General features: G+C 38.7%; 1 protein-coding gene across 2 annotated transcripts in view; it reads left to right on the top strand.

The window, feature by feature from the left end:
- Positions 1–24,799, top strand: part of PARG (poly(ADP-ribose) glycohydrolase) — a 42,767-nt gene extending 17,968 nt beyond the window's left edge. For both annotated transcript variants that reach the window (XM_085553872.1, XM_085553871.1), the window contains exons 10-18: positions 7,620–7,699; positions 9,006–9,066; positions 9,505–9,580; positions 10,671–10,818; positions 15,095–15,173; positions 15,474–15,582; positions 18,360–18,465; positions 20,978–21,106; positions 21,511–24,799. In XM_085553872.1, coding sequence (XP_085409998.1) covers positions 7,620–7,699; positions 9,006–9,066; positions 9,505–9,580; positions 10,671–10,818; positions 15,095–15,173; positions 15,474–15,582; positions 18,360–18,465; positions 20,978–21,106; positions 21,511–21,674 — 952 coding nt within the window. In that variant the 3' untranslated portion in view covers positions 21,675–24,799. The remainder of the gene's footprint in view (positions 1–7,619; positions 7,700–9,005; positions 9,067–9,504; positions 9,581–10,670; positions 10,819–15,094; positions 15,174–15,473; positions 15,583–18,359; positions 18,466–20,977; positions 21,107–21,510) is intronic.

The raw sequence follows: 24,799 nt of genomic DNA, 5'->3' as shown, positions 1-24,799 counted from the left end.
TCATAGAAACAACTGACTGTGGAGTAACCATCCGTTCATTAGAAAGGCTTATGTCCAGTGCAGTAGAAGTGTACAGTAAGGATCTGGACAGGTTTCCATTTGACTGCTCCATCCACATACTTTTAGCTGATTTTTTGTTTTAATTTTTTTAAGGACTTAAAAGTATCAGGTTTTTATTGTGTATTATTGTGTATTATGTATCAGTTCAATTATCAGCCTCACAATGAAATGCTGCAGCCACTGGTATACATTCACAGTCATTGAACATTGCACAGGTAGTAGTGGTTAACTCAGGACGTGATAATTTGAACTACTTAGAAATAACATAGGTCTTTTCTGTGTGTTAGGGAAAGGAATTAGTGCCATAGATTTTTAAAATAACCTGTAAAAGCACTTAAGCATTCGGAATTTGTGTCTTATTCTGGTCAGTTCTTGGTCTTCTCTTATTTGGTCTTTAAGTGCCGTCGCTCAAAGTGAATTCCAATATTACTGTTTTGAAGGAGTAATACAACAGTCTTCAGACCTTCCTCTTACATTATACAGGATGTCATGCTCAGCTTGAGGCCACGTAAGGTAGAATGATACTGTTGTCTAAGTGCAGGAACGTTTACCAAACCGGAAGAAAGAAGGAAAGACCATGTTCTCTCTTACCTGAGGATTAAAAATGTCTGTTCTTCAAGACATGTTTTCAGCTGTTTCAGATTTGCAAACATGACAAGGTTTGTTTCACCGCAGCTTGTGGTTTCAGGTTTTATAGAAAAGCCTTTTGTGAAGCTGGGTGCACTCAAAAGGCAGCAGGCAATAGCTGAAATTGAAATGCTTGGGACTTCTTGATACTTATGTTTTGATTTAAAGGCTTTGGGGACTATTGCTCTGCCCTGTTCAGGAACGGGCATAACAGATTGTTCTACACAGCAGCTCTTTTCCCCCACAGTCTTATTGTCTGCAGTTTTTTTCCAGACTTGGTTCTTTCCTCAGCATAATTTGTCTGCTGCATGACTGTGAATGAATTACTGCGTTCCTTGGGCACAGCAAAAAAATCTGCCATGGTTCCGTAATGAAGCAAAATTACTGAGCGTGTGTGAGAGAACTTAGTTTTAACCAATGTACACTATACACACACTTTCTACATTAATACAAAAGGCTTTCATCCCTTCCCTCAGCTAAGAATTAGCTTCCCTAATCAAGAAGCAAATCTGACATAACATCAGGTGCTCTACACAATACTGAGAATGTACTTTTTTCTCTCTGTTCAGCTTTTTCTGGTGCACTGGTGCTCAGCACTGTTTCTGTAGCAATGATGGCATATTGTTTGAATGCACTAACAACTGCATCTGATGGGAAGGAAGGCCATTCTAAGTGTTAGCGTTAACATAAATCATCTCTGCTTCATCTGTCCCTCTTACCAGTTGAGGACTGGGGGACAGAGGGAGTGTTCCACGTTTGACAGTGTAGCAGTTAGTTTAATAGTATGTTGTGACACCGAGTGCCTGTTGTGATTGTTCGTCGTGCTACAGAGGCCAAGTCATTCGTATAATGAAATACTTTGTAATTTAATTAAATCCTTCCCTTTAGGACTTGGTGAGGATTGACCTCTTGCAGTTCTTAAGTTATTAATAACATAATCCATTACAAATGTAGTTAATAAAATGGAATTCCTAGTTTAGCTTTGAGAGTCAGGATATTTATGAATTCTAGTAAATGGAATAATGTCTGTTCGGTGGCCAAATACTATTAGAGCATACAAAATAGCATGAGGCATTGCTGCTATTTAAACCAAACATAAAGCCAAATTTTAGAAGTTCAATCTTCATTTCGAAAACATTTATATAATATAATAACGTGGAAATGGATTGGGCAGCTCTGTGCCAAAATATTCCATCAGAACAGAAAGAATTGCATTTGTCCTCTTAATGTTCTTACTGATCCGTTTCTCATAGAAGCTGCATCTCGCTTGAATGTGAAGGATGAGTTGCATCAGCTCTTCTGAGGTGATCTCTACAATTGTGATGATGGTTGCATTTGAACGCAGTTTCTTCTGGTAATGCTGGGAGTGCATCTTTACTATCAGTAGTTTGTGGTGGTTTAGCCTATCATGAGGTGAGATGGTTCAGTGGAGGTTTTTCATGCCCCTGTTGACTGAGCTATCAGACCTGCCTTACTACCATAGCATCTTGTAATCAAGGAAAATACAAAGCCTGATAGTGCGTAGAAGTGTTTAAAGAAATAAAAACCAAACCAAGAACCAAAGAGCAGTCTTATCTCGGTTCTCTGGTTGACCAAAAAGAGAACTGGCGTGTCAAAGACCCATTTTGCTTTTGCTGTACCTTTGATCTGTTCTCAGCTGTAGCATCAAGTTGCAGGAACTTCACTGTTCTTTCTCAAAGAGCTGCTGTAGTTAAAATGAAGGCATTAGGCATCTGTAGTAGCTGCCATCAAAGCAAGTGAAGCTGTATTGTAATTAAAGACAGCGTGTCTAATAATACAAACCTGGTGGATCTTCTGGCATGTATGTTAGTGAGGTGCTCTGCTCTGAAATGGCCAGTATTCCTGTAGGACTGACTTTCTTCATCTTTATCAAACAAGCCTTTAAAGCAATTTCAAGTGATTGGGAATGAGGAGCAAAAAATAGTAATTAAGATATATATGTCTTTTATGGAATGTATAATATATGAAAGGAAATGGGCAAACCGTATAGTACGTTTATACAGGGGAATTGAGATCTAATTTACAAGTAATGCAATTGTCTCTTCATAAACAACATCAATTTTGCAATGCTAATGAGTATTCTCTGGGGAATAAATTACCTGATGACTTTGAGAGAACTTGATTTGGACTGAGAGATGCATTGTTCCTCTGAGAAGTGGCGCTAGGTTTGTTTCTATGGTTTTAGACTCTGAGCCTAGAAAACCAGTCCTGTTTCCCTGCCTCAGGCCTGTGTTCTTATTGGTACCGATTTGAGTATCATTTACTGTAAAACATTAAAATTGGCTTTTTTGTGTGGCAGATGATGAAATGGTCTTTGAATAGATCAACAGGACACCATTCTTAATAAGTCTAGTAATGGCATTAGTGATTACACAATGCTGTATCACTTCAGTAGATGCAGTAATTCATGACAGAACTGATTTCTGCTGTACTGTGAGATGTGTTGCTTTAGATGCTCGGTGTAAAACACTGCACAGTGCTGTTTGGCGCTGAGTACTCTCGGTCAAGAGCCTCTAATCTGAGGATGAAGTTCTAATTAAACACAAAGGTGTTGCACGTTCTTAAATAACTTGGTATGATGACAGTTGATACCTGTGATGCAACAGTAATAAGAAAGTGCTTGTGAGACTGTGTGGCTGAATATATTGGTTTTCTTCTACTTGATGCCAGGGGAATTCAAAACCTCTAAATTGCTTTAGGTATAGGCTGTTTTAATATATAAGGGTGGGATTCGTGCTATTAAATGAACATACACTAAGCACCAGATAAACAGAAGTGATGTTACCACACCTGACTTGTGTAAGTTTGTGCTGTGTTTTCCTGTTGTCATTTAATGCAGCAGGTGGCTCAGCAGCACACAGTCATTCACTCATTTTTCCCCCTTCCAGTGATATGGGGGGACAGAATTGGGGGAAAAATACTGAAAGCCATGAGGAGACCCTCTGTAGGAATGAGATATTGTGTTTTTCTTGGCAAGGGGAAATGTAATAGTGGCAGTGGTAATAGGACAGCAGCAAGTGTTTCACTGCTTGGTAAGAAAAGTCTCCAGCCACTCTCTGGAACTACATTGTGTCTTTTCACTGAAGGGAAGTTCAGTGATGTAGCACTGTGCTTTAAAATGTGGCTGGATAATTATGTATTCCCACCCCTACTACACAACCAGTAATTATATATAAATCCTATCTACAGATCCCATATTTGAGGGGATTATCTCTCTGTTCATGTTTACTATAGATTTCCTACCCTTTCCATACACTATCAACAAGTAGTCTTAGATATACATGTGACTGAAGTTACTATTAGCACAACTGAAGAAGAATATCAAATAATACTGTGACAGAAATACTGAAACAGAGTATTTTGACCAGCTCTGCTTAGTGGTGTAAATCAGAGCTTGGAAAAAAGATTGCTTACATTTTTGACAAGGAAGACCTTTCTTTTCCCTCTCGGTACACGATGGAGGAAAAAAGATTGCAGGAGGAAGATGGTAGGGATGATTCACTGTGCTCCCTGGTGCAGCTGATGTAATCCTAAATGATTCATTTATTGCTCCAATTGACACATGATGAGTTTTTCTTTTAGGGTTGCATGATTCACTGTGAAGTTTTAGTAGTTCAAATAGAGATGGTTACCAATTGAGAATGCTCAGCTTCTAGATGCAGATAGCCCTTGATCTTATGGAGAGCAATAAGGTTTGGAAGATAACATCTAAGCCTGTTTCCACCCCTGTGTGTATATGTGAAATGTGACAAGATAGAAAATCTAACATGCCTGTTGTATTCATTCTTCAAGTATTTTGCTATTCTATGCAGTTATGTATCTTAGGATAGGTTCAAATTTGCATGTTAGAAGCATTAACGTATGCTGATAAGTTCAAACAAAGCCCAACCTGTGGTTGGGAAGGTACGGGCTGGGGGTGGGACTCTCTCATTATTATCTATGAAAGTTTTCATGTGGCCACAGTGACTTAACAATATACTTTTGCTGTGTTGTTGGCACATCATCTGTCTCCTGTTCTTAAATCTCTGACCTTGACTAGTCAGAGCACCTAACTGCATCCCTATAGGCATATCTCTCTAATACATCTTTGATTTGATTAGCATCAGTGCACAGCTCTGTTTGGTTGGCCAGCCCCACAAGCTTTGTGCTTTGGTGTTGGCTTCCTGCTAAGTGGGAGTTAGCTGCATGGCAGCAAGAACATCTTGTGCAGAGCAAAATTACCTTACACATGCAGTTAGAGGTAATATTTCAATTGCTTCAGCTGAAAGTGGGGGCTTGCAGTACTTTGCATTTGATTTAAAGTGCAATTCATTTGGCTGAGTTCTTTAATTGGAATTAATGCTTTTTTTGGCCTTGGGTTCTTGTCAGTAAATTGGTTATATGGTTATATTTTTGGCTAGGTTTTTTTTTTTTTAGTAGGATCTGTGTTCCAGCACTTAAGGAAGCATTTATTTTTTTATTGATGTCTTCGTATAGCTTTGTTCTCCATAACACAGGTATTTGCTCCAGAAATAAAACCTTCCACAATGTTTCCTCACTGATGATCTCCAAAATAGTGTCCTAGATTAAGACGTTCCTAATTTTGCTATATTATCCTCTCTTAAATTGATGGGATTGATCCAATTGGCCTTTAAAACAATTCCCCTCGTGCGCTTACTGCAGTACAAGGTGTGATGTATGGTTATAGGGTGCGTGTTGCTCCCAGGTCAAAATGCAGGTGACTTATGAACCTCACTGCATTTTTCTGTCCCTACTGCACGGGGAGTAACCCCCTGCAACACATAATGCCTGTGTCAGAACCTGGGCTTTCCAAAATCTTTTGTGCCACCCTGTGATTTTTATACAGTGCTTTGTGGCTGGAATAGAAATACAGATCTCTCTTATCGTTACTGTTATTATGGAACATGTTTGGGGAATAAATCTGCTGTAAATTAGATTATTTCAGAAGCAATTGACATTACCGTAGCTTTGATCCCAGGAGAAAAAGAAAAGAGCTGTTTATCACAGCTTTTACTGCAAGAAAAGACAGGCCAGTGCTGGACGTTTCAGATTTGAATATACATACATTAAAATACATGTGTGTGTATGTTTGTATATTTGGTTGAAATGCCCCACTGGCAGCGACCATGTTTTGGTTTCATCCATTACAATTACTTACCAAATTAATCTCCCTTGCTGTTGCCATTTAGTTTGATCGGCCTTTTTCTGAGCTTAGTATGTTCAGCTCTGGACTCTCTGCACAGTTTACTAGGTATGCTGAATCACGTAACACCTTTGTGACATGAAGAACTTAGTACTGAGAGTTTGCAATGTAAGGGTGATTTCAAGCTGAAGTGAAGGGGTAAAAAAGCCCTTTGAAGGTATGACTGGGCTGGTATATAAGTGAACCAGTTTAATGGACTCATATTAAGTAAGACTTGCAAATAAAAAGTCAGAGTTAACTTAGGCATTTAGACAAGACCTGCATGCACACCTTAACTTTCTTTTCTGAGTCCCTTATTAGTTGAGCAAACACAACCCAATCCTAGACCTTGCAGATGGGTCCATCCTGAAGTAGGTCATACACATATGAAACCTGCTGCCTTCAAGTCCTGATTGGTTGTTCCAAGGCTGAAGTTTTTCATAAGACCTTTTCAACCTTAAAATTAGCTTCTTTAGCTTTATATAGATTTTGGATGAATTGATCTCTTCAGCATATTGCGTAAGAATTTTTGTATGGTAAAAGAAACCCATCCTGGTTGACCACTGGAAGCTAAGTCTGCCTGACAGCATTCCATTCTTAAAGGCAGATTGTCATTTCGATGCACGGGCACAAATGAATAATGTTGTGTCACTGCTTTACTTACACTGTTGTTTTGTGGCTTATGGGGGTAAGGATTAGTAGGGGTGTTATAACTCACGTCCTCGGGGCTTTCACTGTATCAGACATCTTTTAGTGACCTTCCTGCTCAAAGGATATTATTTCTAAAGTCCTCGCTGTTCTTCCTCCCAGTTAAATTCCATTTTGTATTGCCAATAACAATGCCATGTCACTTTGCTGCAGGTGGAATTAAGTAATGTGTGTCCGAGTTGCTGGAAGAGGGATGATGCAGTAAAAATCTTTCATTTAACCTTAAAAGCACGCGTTCGCTTAATGGCTAAGAATTGGATGCTTCCTTTTAATGCTTAGTTGCTTACAGATGACTTAGAGAATGCCAGGAGTAGCCCAGTGGATAAAGCCATTCCTGTAGGGGGTGGATTAATCTCTTTGGAAATGCTGCTAGTACCGTGCAGTTCATGAAAGCAATGTGGTTGCCTTCATTCTTCTGTGCAGTTCACTCAGCTGTAAGTAGGGTAAGATATTTGGATCCTGGGGTGTTCAGTGTGCGTGTTTTCACCTCTGGGTCACTGATTTCAATCCAAGCGAGGTCATTGCAAATCAATCTGGTAGATTTTTTTTGGAGCTTCCCTTTGAAATCATATATATATATTTTTTTCTATACTTCAAAATCAACCTTATTATCTTCAACAGAAACTCATCTAGCAGATCAACCTAAAAACTGGCTCAATTGGAAACAAATTTTGGCCTTCTACCTTTAAAGGGCACTACACATGTAAGTGTGTAAATATGCTTCCTGCTGGGAGTGTACAATCTCACTATATGTGTAGATTTCAGGACTGGTGCCTCTGTAACAAGTGGTGTGAGAGCATTGTGTGGGATCATGGTAGTTGAGCTGCAGTATAGCAGCATTGCAACTGAACGCTTTGTTGTGGAAAGATCTAGACAGCCTCACTGTGTCCTACTTGTGTAATGGTGAAGTGGCTGACTTGAAGGAGGGCAGGCTATTTTTCAACTCCTACCTGTAAGTAGCCTGGTGACTATGCTGTGTATCGCTGACATCTAATCTAATTAATTTTGCCTTGTTTTCCAGATTGTTTGAAGGACGATCGCCAAGGAAGCCTGAGAAACTGAAGACCCTTTTCTGCTATTTTAGAAGAGTCACAGAAAGAAGTACGTACTTCATTTCTTTTAGGTTTTTTTTTCCAGCTACAAAACATACATAGAGAATTTAATCCCATTAGGTTCAGGAGTGGCTGTGCAGCATCATGATGGAAGTATCTTAACAAAAGCCAGCATGTTGAGTATGCTGATATTCTTTGGTATCACTTTGTCATATATAGATAACGCGTGTAATTGAGTTTTTTGCATGAAGCTTATTCTTTGTTCCTTTTATTATTTCTGAGATGGGTCTGTTTGTGTAAAATATCCATAATACATATGTAGATTCAGATTATATTTTCACCTCTCTTATTTATATATATATATACACATAACTGCGTATAAAGTGTGCATGTTTCTATATGCATTATACAAACTGTGGTGTATATATGACATCAAAATATGTGTGTTGACTTGATGCACCTTTATCAAAGTGAGAATGTAGAGAGAAATTAACACATTTGGTCATCAAAATCACTGGTACCATACCATCCTTAAACATATCGATACAGTCTTCAGGTTTCCTGCAGCGTACACACTTAGTGTTTTGTCTGCGACCTTTGTAATGCAAAGTGATCTTTCCGTACTTGTGTTGGCATTTCAGGCTTTTTTGCTTCTGTTCTTCCAAAGCAAAGCTGCTTTGAATTTTTCCTGGTTGAAAATAAATAAGGTGATAGCAAAACGTGAGATGTCTTCAGCTCCTTTAGAAATGAGCGTGGTACTTTCTTTAGCATGTGTAGTCAGATATTCTACTGTTCTCATTGATGAGAGCGTTCACCTAAGCTCCTATAAAATGTGTTTTATTTGTATTTATCTGTAGCAGAGCTCATAAATTCCCTTTTTGAGGAGAAAGCGATTTGACTGCAGTTATGTTTATCATAACTGCAGCAATATCTTACATTAGTGTTTTTTATAGGACATTTCCTTTATGCCGATAACACTGTTATCTCTAAGTAAGCGCAGCCACCTCCTGTTTTAGCCAACAGACTTCAGCAGAAGTTTCAATAGAAATAAATCTCTGTGGTAAGAAATGAATTGTGATCTGTGTGCTCAGGTGAGAAGAGCTGTAGCACAGGGGCTCTTTTCTAATACTTTCATAATGTCTTCAGTCTTTTGCTGCTGTCCCTGACTGTGCTGGGACAATGCTTTATAAAAATTACTTCTTAACGTTGCAACATTGAACTATGTAATGAGATTTTTGCATCATTACTTGAATTAAAAGTTGGTATCATGCTTCTAAAGGAATTACATTGTAATCAGTGTTGGGACAAAAGCTCTAGCAGTTAATATTTTTTCCTTGGGGTTGGTTTCCCTGTAGAACCGACAGGATTGGTGACGTTTACAAGGCAGTGTCTCCAAGAATTTCCAGACTGGGAAAGGTAAGTCAAATGTGCTGTTAAATGTGGAGATTTGCTTAAATTATCCATAACCTGAATCCCATTAATGGTGAATTGATTCAGACCTGCAAGTGATCACTGTCAACATGTTTGTTTTAGTGAGATCTACAGAAGGAAGTGGATGAATGCATATAAATAATTTGAATGTTGTGCATGTATCTATGTGGCTGTGAAGACAACAAGTCCTAAGTGAATTTTTAGAAGCATCTTTTGATGCTTGAGAGTGTAAAAAGGGACAGCTCCAAAAGGGACTTTTTGGAAAGGCAAATACATTTTCCTTAATCCTTCAGATTTTTAAATCACATTATGTCAAGGTGTGTAAGAAGGTAGATTTTTGGGTGGGTTTTTGTCTTGATGTCTTTGTGGAGATTCTGTGGTCATTTTTTTTTTCCCTGTGCAATATTTTTTCCTCAATGATAGATCTCAGAAAAAGCTGTCCAGATTGCATGTCACCTATGAGGGCACTATTGAAAGCAATGGACAAGGTATGCTACAGGTAAGTTTATATAGCAGTAGATGTGGCTTTATGTCATGCTTATGTCATTTTTATGGTCTGCCAGCTATATAAACTCAAATGACAAGATGTAAATGAAGCATCAAAATGAATTCCATAGGCAGTTTTAGTGTCATTGGTATTCCCTAGCTCATTGAGTTCTGTTACATGTACCTGTTACAGAAGCAGCTGACAGAAAATTGCAAGTTCTGGACAGTTTCAGGTCCTTTGGTTCAAGCTGGGATCAAAGATTGACAAGATAAAAGTTTCAGGCTGCAAATTTTATGAGCTGCCAAGGGGTTTTGTTTTGTTTTTGTTTTGCTTTTGAAATGATTGTTGTGCCCCAGACGGTGACCAGGTCAGTAGTTCAGGAGACTTCTTGCTGCTGCAGCACCGCTGTTTCAGTCTGGGAGACAGTCAGCTGAAATAGATTGGTAAGGAGGATGTCCTGTCCATATCGATAGCGAGGAACATACTTCAGTTGTCAAATCAGGTTAAAGGAAGAAGTCTGTCTTCTGGAGTTCAATTACCAAATAAATAAATAAGTAAATAGAACATCTTTAGCCAGGAAAATGTGATGTAAGTTGTTTGTAATTATATGTTTCCACGGGTAAGTAGTTTGAATAAATAGTAGTTGCTTTTTTTTGAATAAAGAAATTGAGAAATATAATGTGAAAAAAATATGTTACTGCAGCAAATATTGGAGTCCAGAGCTTCATAGTTTCAGGTGTAAAGCTTAGTAATCAAAATGATGCACCTTTTTCAAGTGCACCTCAAGGAGAATTTCTTAGAGTTTCTAAGTACAGAGCAACTGATGTGGGGCAGTACTGAGCTAAAAGTACTTTGTGTCGACAGCCAAGGCATAAAGCTTATTAAAGGCCAACTTAATGATTCTTCAACGTCTCTAAAATGCAAAAGGGATGCTGTGATCTGCTGTTCCTGTTTTTCACATGTCAGCAAATATTTCATTATTAAATATATGTCCTTTCAAAAAAAAAAAAAAAGCTTGTACGTGGTTTTAATTCCTTTATTAAATGAAAGGGTTTTATGCTGTTTGCTTGTCTCTTAATGGACCTGGATGTGTTGTTCTTAGGTTGATTTTGCAAACCGTTTTGTTGGCGGTGGTGTCACCGGGGCAGGACTTGTACAGGAAGAAATTCGGTTTTTAATCAACCCAGAGCTGATTGTATCAAGGCTCATCACTGAAGTATTGGATCACAATGAATGCCTTATCATCACAGGTTAGTCTTCGCAGGAAATGTTCTGGTTTTCTATGTAGAAAACGTGTTTCAAATTGAAGTTTCTTATGTTTAAACTCAATGGGAAAAGACAGTACTTGTTTCTCAGTGAGCTTTCTTCACCTCACCTCCTAAGACTGTGGGGCCACTGTTTTAGTAGACATTTGGTGAAGGAAATAAGAAGCCGCGACAGCAAACAGATAAGCATTACATAGGACTTAATCTTAATCTTGTATAATAGGATGCTGGGTCCTGAAATGCATTTTTAGACAAAGCTAAAAAATGGCTTGGGGCAATACAAGTCACAGTTACCAGTTATTAGTAGGTAACTCTTCTGTTGTGTCAGAGCAGAATGGGTTTGTTCCTTTTTGCCATTCAGAGTGTTTGAGCTGCCTTGTGGTCACCAAAGAGGAGGAAGTGGAAGAGAAGAAAATCAGCATCCTTTAAAAAGGAGAGAAAGTCAGGAAATGTCTCTTCAGGATGTTTGTCTTTTAAGTTACAAACACGTGTTTATGGTACTTGTTGCAAGTTGAGTTTATCACTCAGAATGATAAAACTAACTGCACATACAGGATATTGTTGAGAGGTTGAGTATAGAGGTATGATCTTAGTCCAGTGCTTCGCTGAGAAGATTTTTCCTTTAGTTTTAACATCTGTCTTAAAATCTGGAGAGTTTTATTATTCCGTGGACCAGAATAGTGTCAAAACACTTAATGTCTCTAGCAAACAGTGGAGAGGCCCAGGAAGTGCTGCCTGTGCCTTGGTTCCATGTGTGGTGATGTAGCAATTAAGTGTTTCATGGTTGGAGGAGGGCAAAAAAAATTAAACTGTTTTTCTTCATAGCCATTTTTTATTGAGAGATCTTCTAGACAAATAGAGTAATAGATTGTGTGTGCTCTGCTTTTCAGCCTACAGAGCCTCCATGGTTTTCAGTCTTAACCTTGGTGATCTTTCTAAGAGTGTTTTGTTTGTTTTGTTTTTCCACTGTGCCTTAATCAGTGGCTTTTCTGTGACATCTTTATGGTTAACTTGATTTAGCGGTTCACTGAAAAAGAAAAAAGAAATGAGAAAATTAATGGCCAACACTGATTGCTGTCATGTATTTTGGATATGGTGATGTAACAACATATTGAAGCACTGTCCTATGGGTGAGGCTCTTCTGGGAAGGGTAACAACAGTGCAGCTATCAGTATGTGTCATATCGGATTGGGAGAAAAACTAAACGGATTTTAGAGCTTCTTCCATTCCACTGTGGGGGAAAAACAAACAACAGTGATTTGGTGTCAGCAAATAACAATGGGGGTGTTCTTTGACTGCCGAGACCTTCTTTTAGTTCTCCTGAGCCACTGCAGTTTCTAGTGTATGTGATAGTATTTTTCTCTAATGGAAACGGGTCTTCCATCATCTTCCTGCGTTTCTTCCATCTTAGTTGATAGCCAAGTCTGTGCTGCATGTCATGATCCTCCTGGTGAATTATGTTCTTTCTAATGCATCTTGTCTCAGGCTACAGAGTTACACCCATTAAGCCGCTATGTTTGCAGAAGAGCCTGAGAAATGGGAGAGAAATTAAATTCATTGTGATTGTGTGGTATCTGGTTAGGATCGCTGCTGTAATGAGTATAGAACCGGTCATGCACAAAGTTCTTCTACACAGACTGAAATTGTCAGCAGCAATGCCAAGGATTCCTACAATTGCACTTCTGGTAGAGCTGTGAAGAAGCGTCACTGTTTTTCATTCAGTCGTTCTGTGTTTTGTTGGGTTTTTTTGTATTTTCTTTTCAGCTGGCATATATCCAGGCAGTGTTAAGCGTGGGTGAAGCTGTGTTCTCTGTTGGCTTTAAACCTACGGATTGAACAATGGCAATTTTCAGAGGCTTCTAAGCACGTTATCCGTGCAATAAGCTAGATCAGGTAATTAGTTCAGCTGAAAATTTACTTGTATGAAAAACATCTTTTTCCTCTGGATTGGCTGATCGTGCCACTGTCTGTAGAGCCCAATGACTAATGCTGGCACAACATAAGGGCCAGAAGAACTGATAGAAAAGGCAGGATCTTCCCCTCACCTGTGGCAGTAAATACACATTCATATTAGTGACTACAAAATTGAACCCTTGCTTGCGCAAGTGCTGCTCATCGAATAACTGTTTTTATCTGGCATATTTCCAGAGCTTTGCTTATGAAAACCCACTGATTTTCATTAGCCTTAGGTTCCTGGGACATGAATTCAGTGTTTGTGTGATTTCTTTGTGTTTCTCTTTTATTGATTTTTCTATATGTGCACGTAGTTGTTTGTTTGCTTCTCGATGCTTTTGTCATCATACACTGCGCTTCCATAAAAACTAATGAAAACAATGAACCTTTGACAAAAGCAAGCTTCATCCTTTGACTCATTTAATCTGTCCTTGTCAATATCTTCATTATCCCATCTTTTCTTTCCATATGCTAGACCACAAATGCTTCCTTTTCAGAATAGAAAGGTCAAGCACTCCCCTTGCTTGTCTTTTCCTACTGTTTGCTCAGGTCATTTGCTCAAGTGTATCAGTAAATCTCAATTTTGGCTAGGTCAGGAGAAGTCTTAACTGATGATAGATACAGTGTATGATTCAATTAAAAGTCTCACTTCTGAATATCTAAGCTGCTCACAATTGTCTTGTGTCTATAGATGAGGAAGAATATATATATGCATATATATATTATATAGGCACATTCTGCCATCACGATTCTTTTGATTTTGGTTTTGCAGCAGGATGTGAATTTCTGGTAAGCAATTTCCTACTTTCCAAATGACTTTGATTAGCAGCTTCTCAAAATAGCCCTGGGTGGAGTTCATTCTCAGCGTGGTTAATCATCTATTACAACTAAATAAATAATGAGTGGGTAATCAGATGAGTTCGAGAAGCACTAAGTCTGTTACAATGAATTTGTGTAAATAGCACTATTTTAAACATTTTTAACAGCTTGTTCTTCATATGCTTGAGACTACAGGAAGGAAGCAATCAGATTCCTTTGGCAGATGATGTTAAAAGTTGAATGTTTTTATGCTTCTGTTTTTTTTCCAAGTTGTTTTTTTCTATTTACAGATTGAAAACCCTTGAGGTTAAATTAAGGCATTTATCTTCTTGGAATATCACCAGCCTATGCAATAGGCATCACTCTTGTCTGACTAACCATGTTTTTGGTGCTGTTGGTTACTTTAAATGCTTACAGGTCTTTGTAAACTATTTTTCTATTATATTTATAGGTGTAATTGCTGGTACAGTCTATGATTAAGGCATTGCTTCAAAGTTGTCATCTTTTTCTTATGCTGTTGGTAGCTTGTGCCAAACTGCCTGTATGAGATGGGATTTTCCAAATGAGATATTCTCGTCAAGCTACTACTTTGAAAATTCATCTGAAAACCGTTGCAAGCTCTGCATGGGAAAACCTGATGTTGCTGTGGCATTACTTCAGGCTTTTTCTGTGCATTTTTGCATCCCCAGGTTTTGAAGCAGGAACCTGAAGTTGGGTTATACAGGATGAAAGTTGGCTGTTTAACAGAGGGCAAGAGTCATAACACTTCTATAATGCTTTCCTTGGTCTCGATTAGAGAAAGGTCACTTTGTGGAAACATCCAGCTTGCTACAGATGCTTTTTTTCCCTCTCGTGTTTCCTAAGCTGTCAGCCCAGCTTTCTTCTACCTTGTGATGTGGTAGCATTGCTGTGTTTTAGTAGTGGAGTGACTGTTTTATCGTCATGTTTACAAGTAGTAGCAGTTCTCTGCCCTCAGTTATCAGAGGTGGAACGCTCTTTGTGGTCTCCTCCTGCCTATGTACCTGTAGAACTCCTTGTTATTTTTCACATCCCTTGCCAAGTTCAGCTCCATCTGTGCCTTGGCTTTCCTGATCTTATCTCTATGCATGAGGACAACATCCCTGTATTCTTCCCAGCTTCCACTTCATGTACATTTCCCTCTTTTCCCTCAGTTTAAGCAGTAGTTATTTAACCTTGGAATGGCAAAGTTGAAAACTGTCTCCTAGTTGTATGTGCCCTGGATGACGTAGGTAGGAGATCTGTGTTTGTAACACCTGCCATGGAACATCACATTGTGTCAAAAAAAGCCTCTACTTGTGTCTTAATATTATCTATATTATTATTATCTTATATTGTTGTGTGTAGATATGAATCTCTAGCTTCAACTGGTGTGTGTTCATTCAGAGGAGCCTTGATTCCTATGACAGATTTTACAGGAGAAAAATATTTATATATTCATATGTAATAGAGGAAATCATTTGTCTTTCAGGTACTGAGCAGTACAGTGAGTATACAGGCTATGCAGAAACTTACCGGTGGGCAAGAAGCCATGAAGATAAGACCCCAAGGTGAAGTTCCACATAAGCATTTTAAGTGAAGGAATAAACGAATGTCTTGAACTGAAAACCTTGATGCTTTGAATATTGGCCTTACTATAGAGTTTTATGGCTTGATCCCGCTTTCTTTAGAAGAGCCAACAAGCCAAGAAAGTTATCTCCTGTTTATCAGCAGTCTGTTGTTACAAGCTCACCTTTCTAGTGTCTTCTAATGGAAAAGCTCTGCAGGGAACTGCTCATCTCACATCATGATTATATGGCCACTATTGAAGCACTAATTTTACTGTCGTCATCTTTTCACTTCAAATTTAGGGACGAGTGGCAGCGGCGCTACACTGAAATTGTTGCCATAGATGCGTTTCACTTCCGACGTTTCCTTGATCAGTTTGGCCCAGAGAAAATAAGAAGAGAGCTCAACAAGGCAAGTTCTACCTTCTGGATGAACTTTTGAAGTATTTACATATTTATCTCTTCATATATTCCTGTAACCTTGAGCTGAGATCTGACTGTCCATAAATTTCCCATCTGTTCACACAGTATCTATAAGGGCTGTTGCAAATGAATGCGTATAGATGTGTGTCAGACAGCTTGTAGTGATAGGAACGTTTAAAAGATTGATTAATCAACCTGGTTCCAGTCCTTTAAACAGAGTTCTTAGACTGACATCTAGAAACAGCATATTCCCTACTGATAGTTACTGTACATTATCAGCGATTACTGTATGTTTAAGGTGGTCAATCCTTAACCTACATTAGCTGTGTGTCTACAAAACTGTGTAGTTAGTTCCAGTAGCTTTCGATCTTGTTGGTTCTAGTTGTCAGGAGAGCCAAGCTCAATAAATCTTTGACAAAGGAAGCTGGAACTGCAATGAGCATCTTTTCTCTCAGCTCCTCTCCCTAATTTGGGATATTGCTCTAAGATTTCTGAGTTTCTAGGTTGTTCCCAGCCATTGGTGTCTGCCCTGGACTGTCTGTGGGGCTTTTGTTTGTTTAACTGATTGCTTTTTTGCTGCTTCTCTCGAAGATAAAGCAGTCCTTCCCTATCTTTGGAGGTGGTGCTTCTGCGTTGATGGATAATTGCCATCAATGAATTGTTTGTGAATCTGGGATGCTGCCTTCCAGCCTGCGCTCATGTTTTCAAAGCCTTTGCTCATATCCCATTCTTAGATTTTCTCTTAACAAGAGATACTTGGTATCAGCCTCCTACAATTGCTAGGAGTCCCCTACTTTCTGTAGTGCAGGAATACGTGAAATTGTATAGGATGCATTTAAAATAAATTCAGACATAGGGCGGTGTGTTCCCATCTCCCAGCTAGAAAAGGAAAAGGAATGTACCTTATTCTTATCAGTTCATTTCTCCTCCTAGAAATGATGTGCAGTCCTGAAGGACTAATTTAATTCAGTCTTAAAACCTTGGCTTCGTGATTAGAGTAACATTCATCAGCTTGTTTCTTTTTGGTTGGAAATGAAATTAGCCCTGAAAGAGACAGTAAATAAATTTCATAAACCTCAGTGGTATCTTGGTACAAAATTCAGATGATTTACACACGTGAATTTATGATATCTGCCTCCAAGTTTCAGTGTTATTGATTGGATTTGGATTATTAACATAAATTGAAGTAGGTGTGCGCAGCTTTGATAGGCTGTGTCAGTCTGGCTGGTGGTGTTTGATGAAGACTTGGGGGTATTTAAAGGAAGTCTGAAGTGTGAGTAAATGAAATTCTCATAGTAGTGAAGAGAGTTAAGTTTTTAAGAGATGTTTTAACAAATCAGATGCGTTCAGCTGTACTCAGTGGGTTTGGTTCTTTCAGCTTGTTCTAGAATTAACATTCACCATACAACTTTTCATGCGTGCTAAAAAAAATAAGGTGGTAAAATAGACTGCAATCCACTTCTTTTCTTAAATAAATTAGGACAAGGTAAGCATAAGTATATGCACGCAAGCTGTTAAATATGGATTTATTATGTACTAGTAGGCATTGCTTAGCCTCCGTTTGTTTCCAGAGGCTCTTTTGTCCATCTGTTATTTTGGAACACGAAGACATGATTGACACAGCTTGAACCAAGTGATGCTTCTTGCAGCTTACCTGTTCTTAGGAGCCTGTCTGATTTTTCCTCTGTAACATCTACTTGTTTTAAGGAACCAGATGTTCACTCTGCTCCCATGGAAGGTGTCTGAGGCTTACCTTTGTTTCTGGTTTAACTGAAGGCAAGATTAATTTTGTTGTTTGAATTTGACTATTCAGACTGAGGGGGAAAAAAATTCTACCTGATTTCAACATGAAGATTTGCAGATGCTTTTGTAAGAGATGTCATAGCTCCGTCTTTGCTTGTCCCTTGAGATTATTGCCTCATGAAGCCCGTCCTTCTCTATTGTTTTTCCAGATGGAAGTTCTACTTTCTAAATGCTGAAGTACAACCCATGTGCAGTTGGGCTCACAGCCATAAATGTCGTGGAGTGTTTTGATGACAGGTTCATACTTGTCGATAAATGCAACCCTAAAAATTACAGTGTATGCAGCTGTTACGTTTCCACCAGTGTTAGCTTAGAGGTCTAGATGGGACAGTTTTAAATGAAAGCAAACCACTTGTTTCTAGATCACATGAGATGCCAGGTATCCAAAGCTGCACAAAACTTAAGGCACAATTGTTCCTGTAGTTCACTAGGAGCAGCTCTTCTACTTCCCCATATAAAAGCAATTGCTTTAAAACTGAGCAAAGAACTTCCAGGTTTCTGTATCAAAAGGTGAAAACCACTTAAAATAGACCTGTGCATTATTTCTTATCTGGAAAATGATTAAGCCTTGTCCTGTGTTTACAATGAAGCTGAAATCACAGGGGAATTAGATGGCCTCTCAAGTCCTTCCTGTCTCTTACGTGTACCAAAAAGATGTGATACAACCTACTGCTGAAAGTTGTATTCCCTGCTCCAGCTGTTCTGAAAACTTACCTATAGTTTTCAAATCCTTGGAAATCTGCACCTGCATTTAATTTTGAACTTGGATCCAAATGCCTAATAAAGAATTCATTCTTCAATTGCTACTGTGGTTTACTTTCAACATAAAGGAAGATTAATGGTATTTTGAGCTCATTTGATTTTTTTATTGCTGGATGATGATGCTGCTTGTTATCATTTAGTTTGAAAATCATGCACCAGAGTGCCCGTCAGCTTCATCTTCTGACTCTTGTCTGCCTGCAGGCCTACTGTGGCTTCTCTAGACCCAATGTTCCACCGCAAAACCTCTCTGCGATAGCCACAGGAAACTGGGGATGTGGTGCCTTTGGAGGGGACTCCAGACTGAAAGGTAAATTATAGCAAGACATTAAGATTCAAATGAATCTGTCTTTATCTAGTGCAGCACATACCACGTGTCTACTACATTCATGTAAGACTTTTTCCCATCAGGTCAAGATGTGGCAGATCCTCACATTTAAACTGACTGTAAGATCTGATCATACTTGATTATGTTTCATGCTAGGAAGGTTTAATACATGTTCTGATTTGCATAAGATCTCAATTGTATTTCTTTTTTTTTTTTTTTTTATGAGTTCCCAATTTAAATAAACCACAAACCGTACTGTTCATCGGATCAAAGCTGTTACTTGTTCAGTGCTGGATGTTACTTTTAGAATGGACTTTGCTCACTGGAGGGCTTGACTTCACTGTCTGTCAGTCCGAGCTGAAAAGTGAGATATGCTGACAAAGACCGGCAGAGCTGAGTCCATTTGAGGAGGAAGCCCATAAGGAAAGATGTCTTAGCTGACATAGAAATGAGCTATGAGTTGTTGAGTCTATACTGTAAAGTTTCAGTTAAGTTAAAATAAAAGCTCAAAACATGAAGTTTTTTTCTGGTTGTCAGGTCAACCTTGTTTCCACTTTCATTTGTCGGAATTTACAAATAAGGGCTAGTGCTAATGTTATGATAGCGCTCATTTTAAGCTATGATTGTATTCTCAAGTCATCTCCTGTTCTTCTGCTAAGTCTTAAAAAAGAGCACCTCACTTGAACCATACTCCTCTTGGAAAGCAAGCTTAATTTCTTAGTTGACTCTGCAAAATCAATACTTAATAAAGAGAATTAATTGACAGTGTTGTGCTATTGGGTATGGAGCTAGTCTTTTAATATGTGACATTTTTCTTCAAGCCAACATGTAACATTCTTAGGTTTGAAAGGATGATGGTGTTTATCTGTTGTCTGGGTCTCTAACAGAGACTTCAGAACAACCAAGTAGTTAGATGTAATCAGATATAATTGAGTAAGTTCCATTATGCAGTATTGCATGGGCTTTTTTGATCATCAGATAAAGCACAGTTACAATCAAGGTCACAGATGATGAGAAAGAAGCCTTCATGGGGAAGGAAAAAAATATTTGGCTTCATGAACCAAGAAACCAATAAATAAATGAGATACATTTCAGCTTAGTTGGGAATATTTCCTTAGTGTGGGCTATAGGACTCGAAACGCTAAAGAAATGTATTTATCTGACTGGGAGAAGCTGGAAGATCTTGTCTTGTTTCTGAAGCCAGAGGATGATTTAAGAATTCACAGCTACAGGGTTCTGTGCAACTGTCTAAAAGGCTTTTTTCAAGTGTTTTATTACTGAAAATGCAAAAAGAGATTATCTGTATTGAGGCGCCTCGTAAATACATAAATCTAACTAGTATCAAATAGGAGAAAGTACTCTTTTTGTGACTTGCTGTTACGTGTCTGAAAAAATAAGTTTTGAGAGGAAGAGGCTATTGAGGGGTTTGTTTTATGCTCGAGTCTTGGGCTTGGTGGGTGGCAGAAAAAAGTATTCCTTAAGGTGCAGTTCCTGAAGAGTTAAGTGAGATCAGATCAGACAAGAGAGCCCCAGTCCCCTGTACCCCAGGATCTGGTGGTCTTTTCTTTATCAGTAGCGTGGGTGTTTCAAATGGCACTGGTTTGTGTATTAATACTCGAAAGACTGACTCTTGCAGAAGTTTTGACTCTCATTTCATGAGATTTATTGGCAGCCAAAATAAATAGTTGAGTACTTGTAATATTTCTCGTGTAAAGCGAAACTGCACTGTTTGTTTGGAATTAATATGAAGATTCATTAGATTCTGTTCCCCTGTGCAAGCTAGTTAATTAGGCCCTTTCAAAGCTGAACTACTGAAGCTTTACCAAATCTACAGCTGGTTCAGTAGTTTAATTAAATATCATTCCCAGATTGAGATTAATTTCACATGTGCTTCATGTAATTTGTAATTTTAGCTATGGGTCTGCGAGACTTTTGATTAAATAATGCAATATTTTAAGTTTCTTTTCATTCTGGGCTATGACAAGCTTTCAGTTTAGCTTCTGTTACAGGTGGTAATGCAGTGCCTATGCTGTTTTATTTAGAATAAAATCTCCTTTTCTACCCAATAAGTACAGCTAATTAAAATGTGATCCATGTAGTCATTACGAGGATGAATACTGAAGCAAGTACCAACAGATTTAATAGTTTATGGGAGTTTATTTGGACTGATGTAACATAACCTTAAAGGAATGTGTCATTGATTATATGTGCCTGTGATAGTCTGGCCTCACAGTCCTGCCTGGGGAGAAAGCTGTGCTATTTAATGGTTCCTCCAGAACGTAAATTCTCTTTTACCTCGTCTAAATAGCTTAAACCCAGGATTATAAGAAGATGGTCTGGGATTTTTTTATGCTGTTGGACGTGTTTATTGGTTAACTAATGGCTGTGTGCAGCTTAGGGCTGGCAAGGACAGAGTGATTTTTATTTGCTGTAAAACTTATGTGTTTTTTTCTTGTCTTCATGCATGTAATTTTTTTTCCCCATCTTCTTTCAGCCTTAATACAGATACTGGCAGCTGCTGAGGCTGGGCGTGATATTGTTTATTTTACCTTCGGAGATGTGGAGCTGATGCGAGATATTTACAGTATGCATACTTTTCTCTGTGAGAAGAACCAAACTGTTGGTGAGCATTAATCTTTTCCTACGTGCAGACACTGTTTAACTGGGAATAATCCAGTCAGTATTATTGTCATCAAGTCCCGAGCCCAAGCAAGCGGTTTATTGGCTAAAGTCAAAAGCTTGGTAACTGGTAATATGGTAAATGGTATGTCGTTCGTATGGAAACCAGTGTCCAGGTAGCCTGTGTGGATAGCTGAGCAGAAAGAGGAAGGAGTCTGCCCCGTGTTAGGGAGAAACTTGGAAACAGGAGGGTGTCCCTTGTGCAGCTGTCTACCTTCTTTTTCACTGCTCGCTTAGAGATGCCACTTGGCAGTGTTTCAGGCATTTCTAGTCTTCACTTGCAGCCGTACGTTGCACACAGCACAATTTAGTATTTCTTTAAATACATTCTTTGTTTTCATTTTCAAGGGGACATTTATAGGCTGCTACTCAGATACTACAATGAAGAATGCAGAACCTGTTCTACTTCAGGACCAGAAGTCAAGCTGTACTCTTTCATATATAACACCATCGAATCCTATGCAGATTCTACAGATGATGATGAAGAAAAAGGGTTGTGCTTTGAAGATTAAGATAAATGTGTTTAATCAGAATATGGTTCAACTCCTCCCACTCGTATATTGTTGGAGTTGCTGAGCGGAAAGTATGAATTGGTTAACTTAATATATATTGATTGGTAGTTATCAAACATCCAAACATCAACCTTTGAGAGGTGAGATATCTTGTTCGATGGCTTCATACATGGAAACCTTGTTCGTGTGTGTACAGAAAGGATTTATCTGGTACGTCTGGTTTACTTTACACCTTGTTTAGCAGGAGATTTTCTAAATGCTTGTATTTCAAGGTGTTGCTGAAAGACTTCAGAAGACTTGTCTGTATCTGGACTTCTTGCTAAGCATAGAGTGCTGGAGTACATGGAGCCATATAACCCCCAGAATGATTTTAGGGAGAAACATTGTAATTATCGTTCTTATTGAAAGTTATAACTATTTGATTACCTCCTTAAGACCGCCACGGTACTTTCATTGTTCCTATCAAAATTTTCATACATTTAGCTTAAAAAGTCCTGGTTTTAATACACTTCGTAATGAATGGCTAAATGTGAAGATTCCGGAGCAGTTATAATGCTTTTCAGAACTACATTATCTTGGTTAAATTAGCAAAGATTATCATGAAGAAACAGAATCTGAAGAACAGATGGGTGGGAAAATGAGGTATGTGATCAGAGTTAGAATCAGAAGGAAACATTCATTTAAAACCATTTTGTTGGTGCTATCTGTTACAACACTGAGCAGGGTCATAAGATATTAGTATACATCACGTTCCTCAAGGATCACTGTTGGCAACTTCATTTGAATTAAGGTCTGCTGTACTTTTGTTGATATTCTCGTATCAGTTCTCCCTTATTGCGTTATGTGAGCATTAGATCCCCGTGGGATAACACATGGGAACCACCTGCATATCAGCAGGAGGAAAGCCCAGGTTACAGATAAGAACATAAGGTCTTGTGAGGAATTTGGACCTATATCGTCTTAGACGTGGGGATGGTAACAGTGGAGAGAGGTCAAAGGATCTGTAAGTACTGTGCTTTTAGCGTCTCTGTGCACACCAAGTTATTGTTTCTGTAGTACGTTAATGTTTTACACAAAACTGTAGACAAACAGGTGGAAAAATCTTTCTAGGTCTACATATACGGCCAATTCATTGAAATGTTTTCTGTTAGTAATTAAACCCAATTTAAGTTTAGGCCAAAATTGCTCAGTTTAACCTCTTCTGTATATCAGATCTGTCTGGTCTGAGCCATGATAGTAACAACAGCAGGAAATGTAGTTTGCTATGGCTCTAGTATCAGCAAATCCTTTTGGTTGGTGTCCAATAAAACATCTCCAAGCCTGAAACGTGACCTACTGATTAAATAGTGGAAGCTGTTGGTCATCTGGCTAGCGGTAAAGCACTCGCTGCTCGAGCCTCTGTGGTGGAAGAGCAGTAGCAAATTGTTTGGGTCGATTACAGTTGAGTTCAGGGTGCTGCGCCATGGCACCAGTGCTGCAGTGGACCACTGGGAAGTATTGTTTCAAATGTACCACACAGCAGCTTGGCTGATTTAGTCCTGTTATTCCTGCAGGCTTTGGTTTTCTTCACACACATCCATGATAAGGAAAAGGTTTACAATGGAATTTCAGGCCCGTTGTGGTGTTTGCAACTTGTATCCTGTAACTCTGCAGAAACCTTTTCTCCTGCTCCTTGTGTTTTCACGTTGGCTGAGACTCTGGCGATGAGAGAACTTCTAGATATAGTACTGGCATCAAATGTGCCTGACTGATTAAGGGTCGTGACACAACTTTGGTGCTACCTGCCACATCTCCACTGTACTACTCAGGATTTCCTATAGAAAAGGTGAACAGAATTTGTTCCTAACCAACTGGAAGAAAATACAGCAAAAAAGCTTTAGGTGACCAGATGGGACTTCCCCTTTATCGCAAATAAAGCATCTTTATTAGTGCAATATTTATTTTTGTGGTGAGGGGAAATGATGGTTTTGTTTATGAAAAAAGTACTAAGTAAGATGGCTTAATATTTTAGTTTGGCTCTAGGAACAGGAAGAAATATGTATTTAGTTTTGGGAGGATTCTCTGAAGCTCATATAATAGACTGTTCAGTTACATTTTAGGAGCGTCAGCTCTTCCTAGGATCTTCCCTTGTTCTGTCAGCTTTATTTTCACTGATCCTGGAGACCTTTGAAACAAGAAAGAACAGCTTCTGGGATTGGTCTTCAGGATGTGTTTCCCATACACTTTTTCCTATGAAATGTGACTGTATGGATGGGAGAAAAAGTCAATTTATTGTTTCATGTCATTTGATTAAGAATGGTCTATCCCCCATCCTGCCTTGTGTCCCTGAAGGGCAGCACTGTAAGAACGCTTGGAATATGACTTTGGTTGCAGGCTGGAGATAACAGTTTTTCACGGCTTGGTTTTGTTTTTTGGACGATAAAAAGCAGAGAGTTGAAGAGTTACCAATGATGTTAAATTGCCATGGCTTTGGAATTCAGTGAGTGCTGCAGTGCCCAGAGTGCTGCGTGGGGAGGGAGGAGTTTGGAATGAACCCAACACATACCGTACTTTTACCACTCTCCATTTATAACCTACCTGAAGTGTTTTCTTTAGCTGCAGATATGTTTTGGTGCTCTGTTGGAGATAGAATGGAACAGAAGGCCCGATGCTCTTTGCAGCCTAGCGAGCTCCATCTCCACCCTTCTCAATACCTACAAACCTGTTTATGGAGTATTGTTCTTTTCTTTTTTGTAATGACTTTAAGGATGTTTGTTATATGTTTTCAGGTAAAAATAAACTTCCTACCAAAACTATTGTTTTATATTTGTTTTAGCAGCTGAACTGAGCGCTTAGTGTGAAACAACAGGCAGTCATTTAGATTGCAGCGTTGCCTCCGTGTAGAGTTTGGTGTTGGAGTGCTGCTGTTTGTTCTACAGCTCTGGCACCTAAACTCCTCAGTTATGAGGTGTTCTTATGAGTACCTGTTTCTGTATATATTAATTTATAAACTTGATGAGTCGTTCCTGACGTTCTTCTAAACTCCAGTTTATGCATCATTATATTCTATTGATTTTTCTGGATCTGTATGCTGATGTTTACATGATTTTTGTAGGAACACAATTAATAAAACCTGATTGAAGCCA

This window comes from Coturnix japonica, chromosome 8 (genome assembly GCF_054131305.1).
Source record: "Coturnix japonica strain WE chromosome 8, WE-NBRP24, whole genome shotgun sequence".
NCBI classification, from domain to species: Eukaryota; Metazoa; Chordata; class Aves; order Galliformes; family Phasianidae; genus Coturnix; species Coturnix japonica.
Note: the sequence above shows the minus strand (reverse complement) of the source record. Positions and strands in the feature narration are given on the sequence as shown.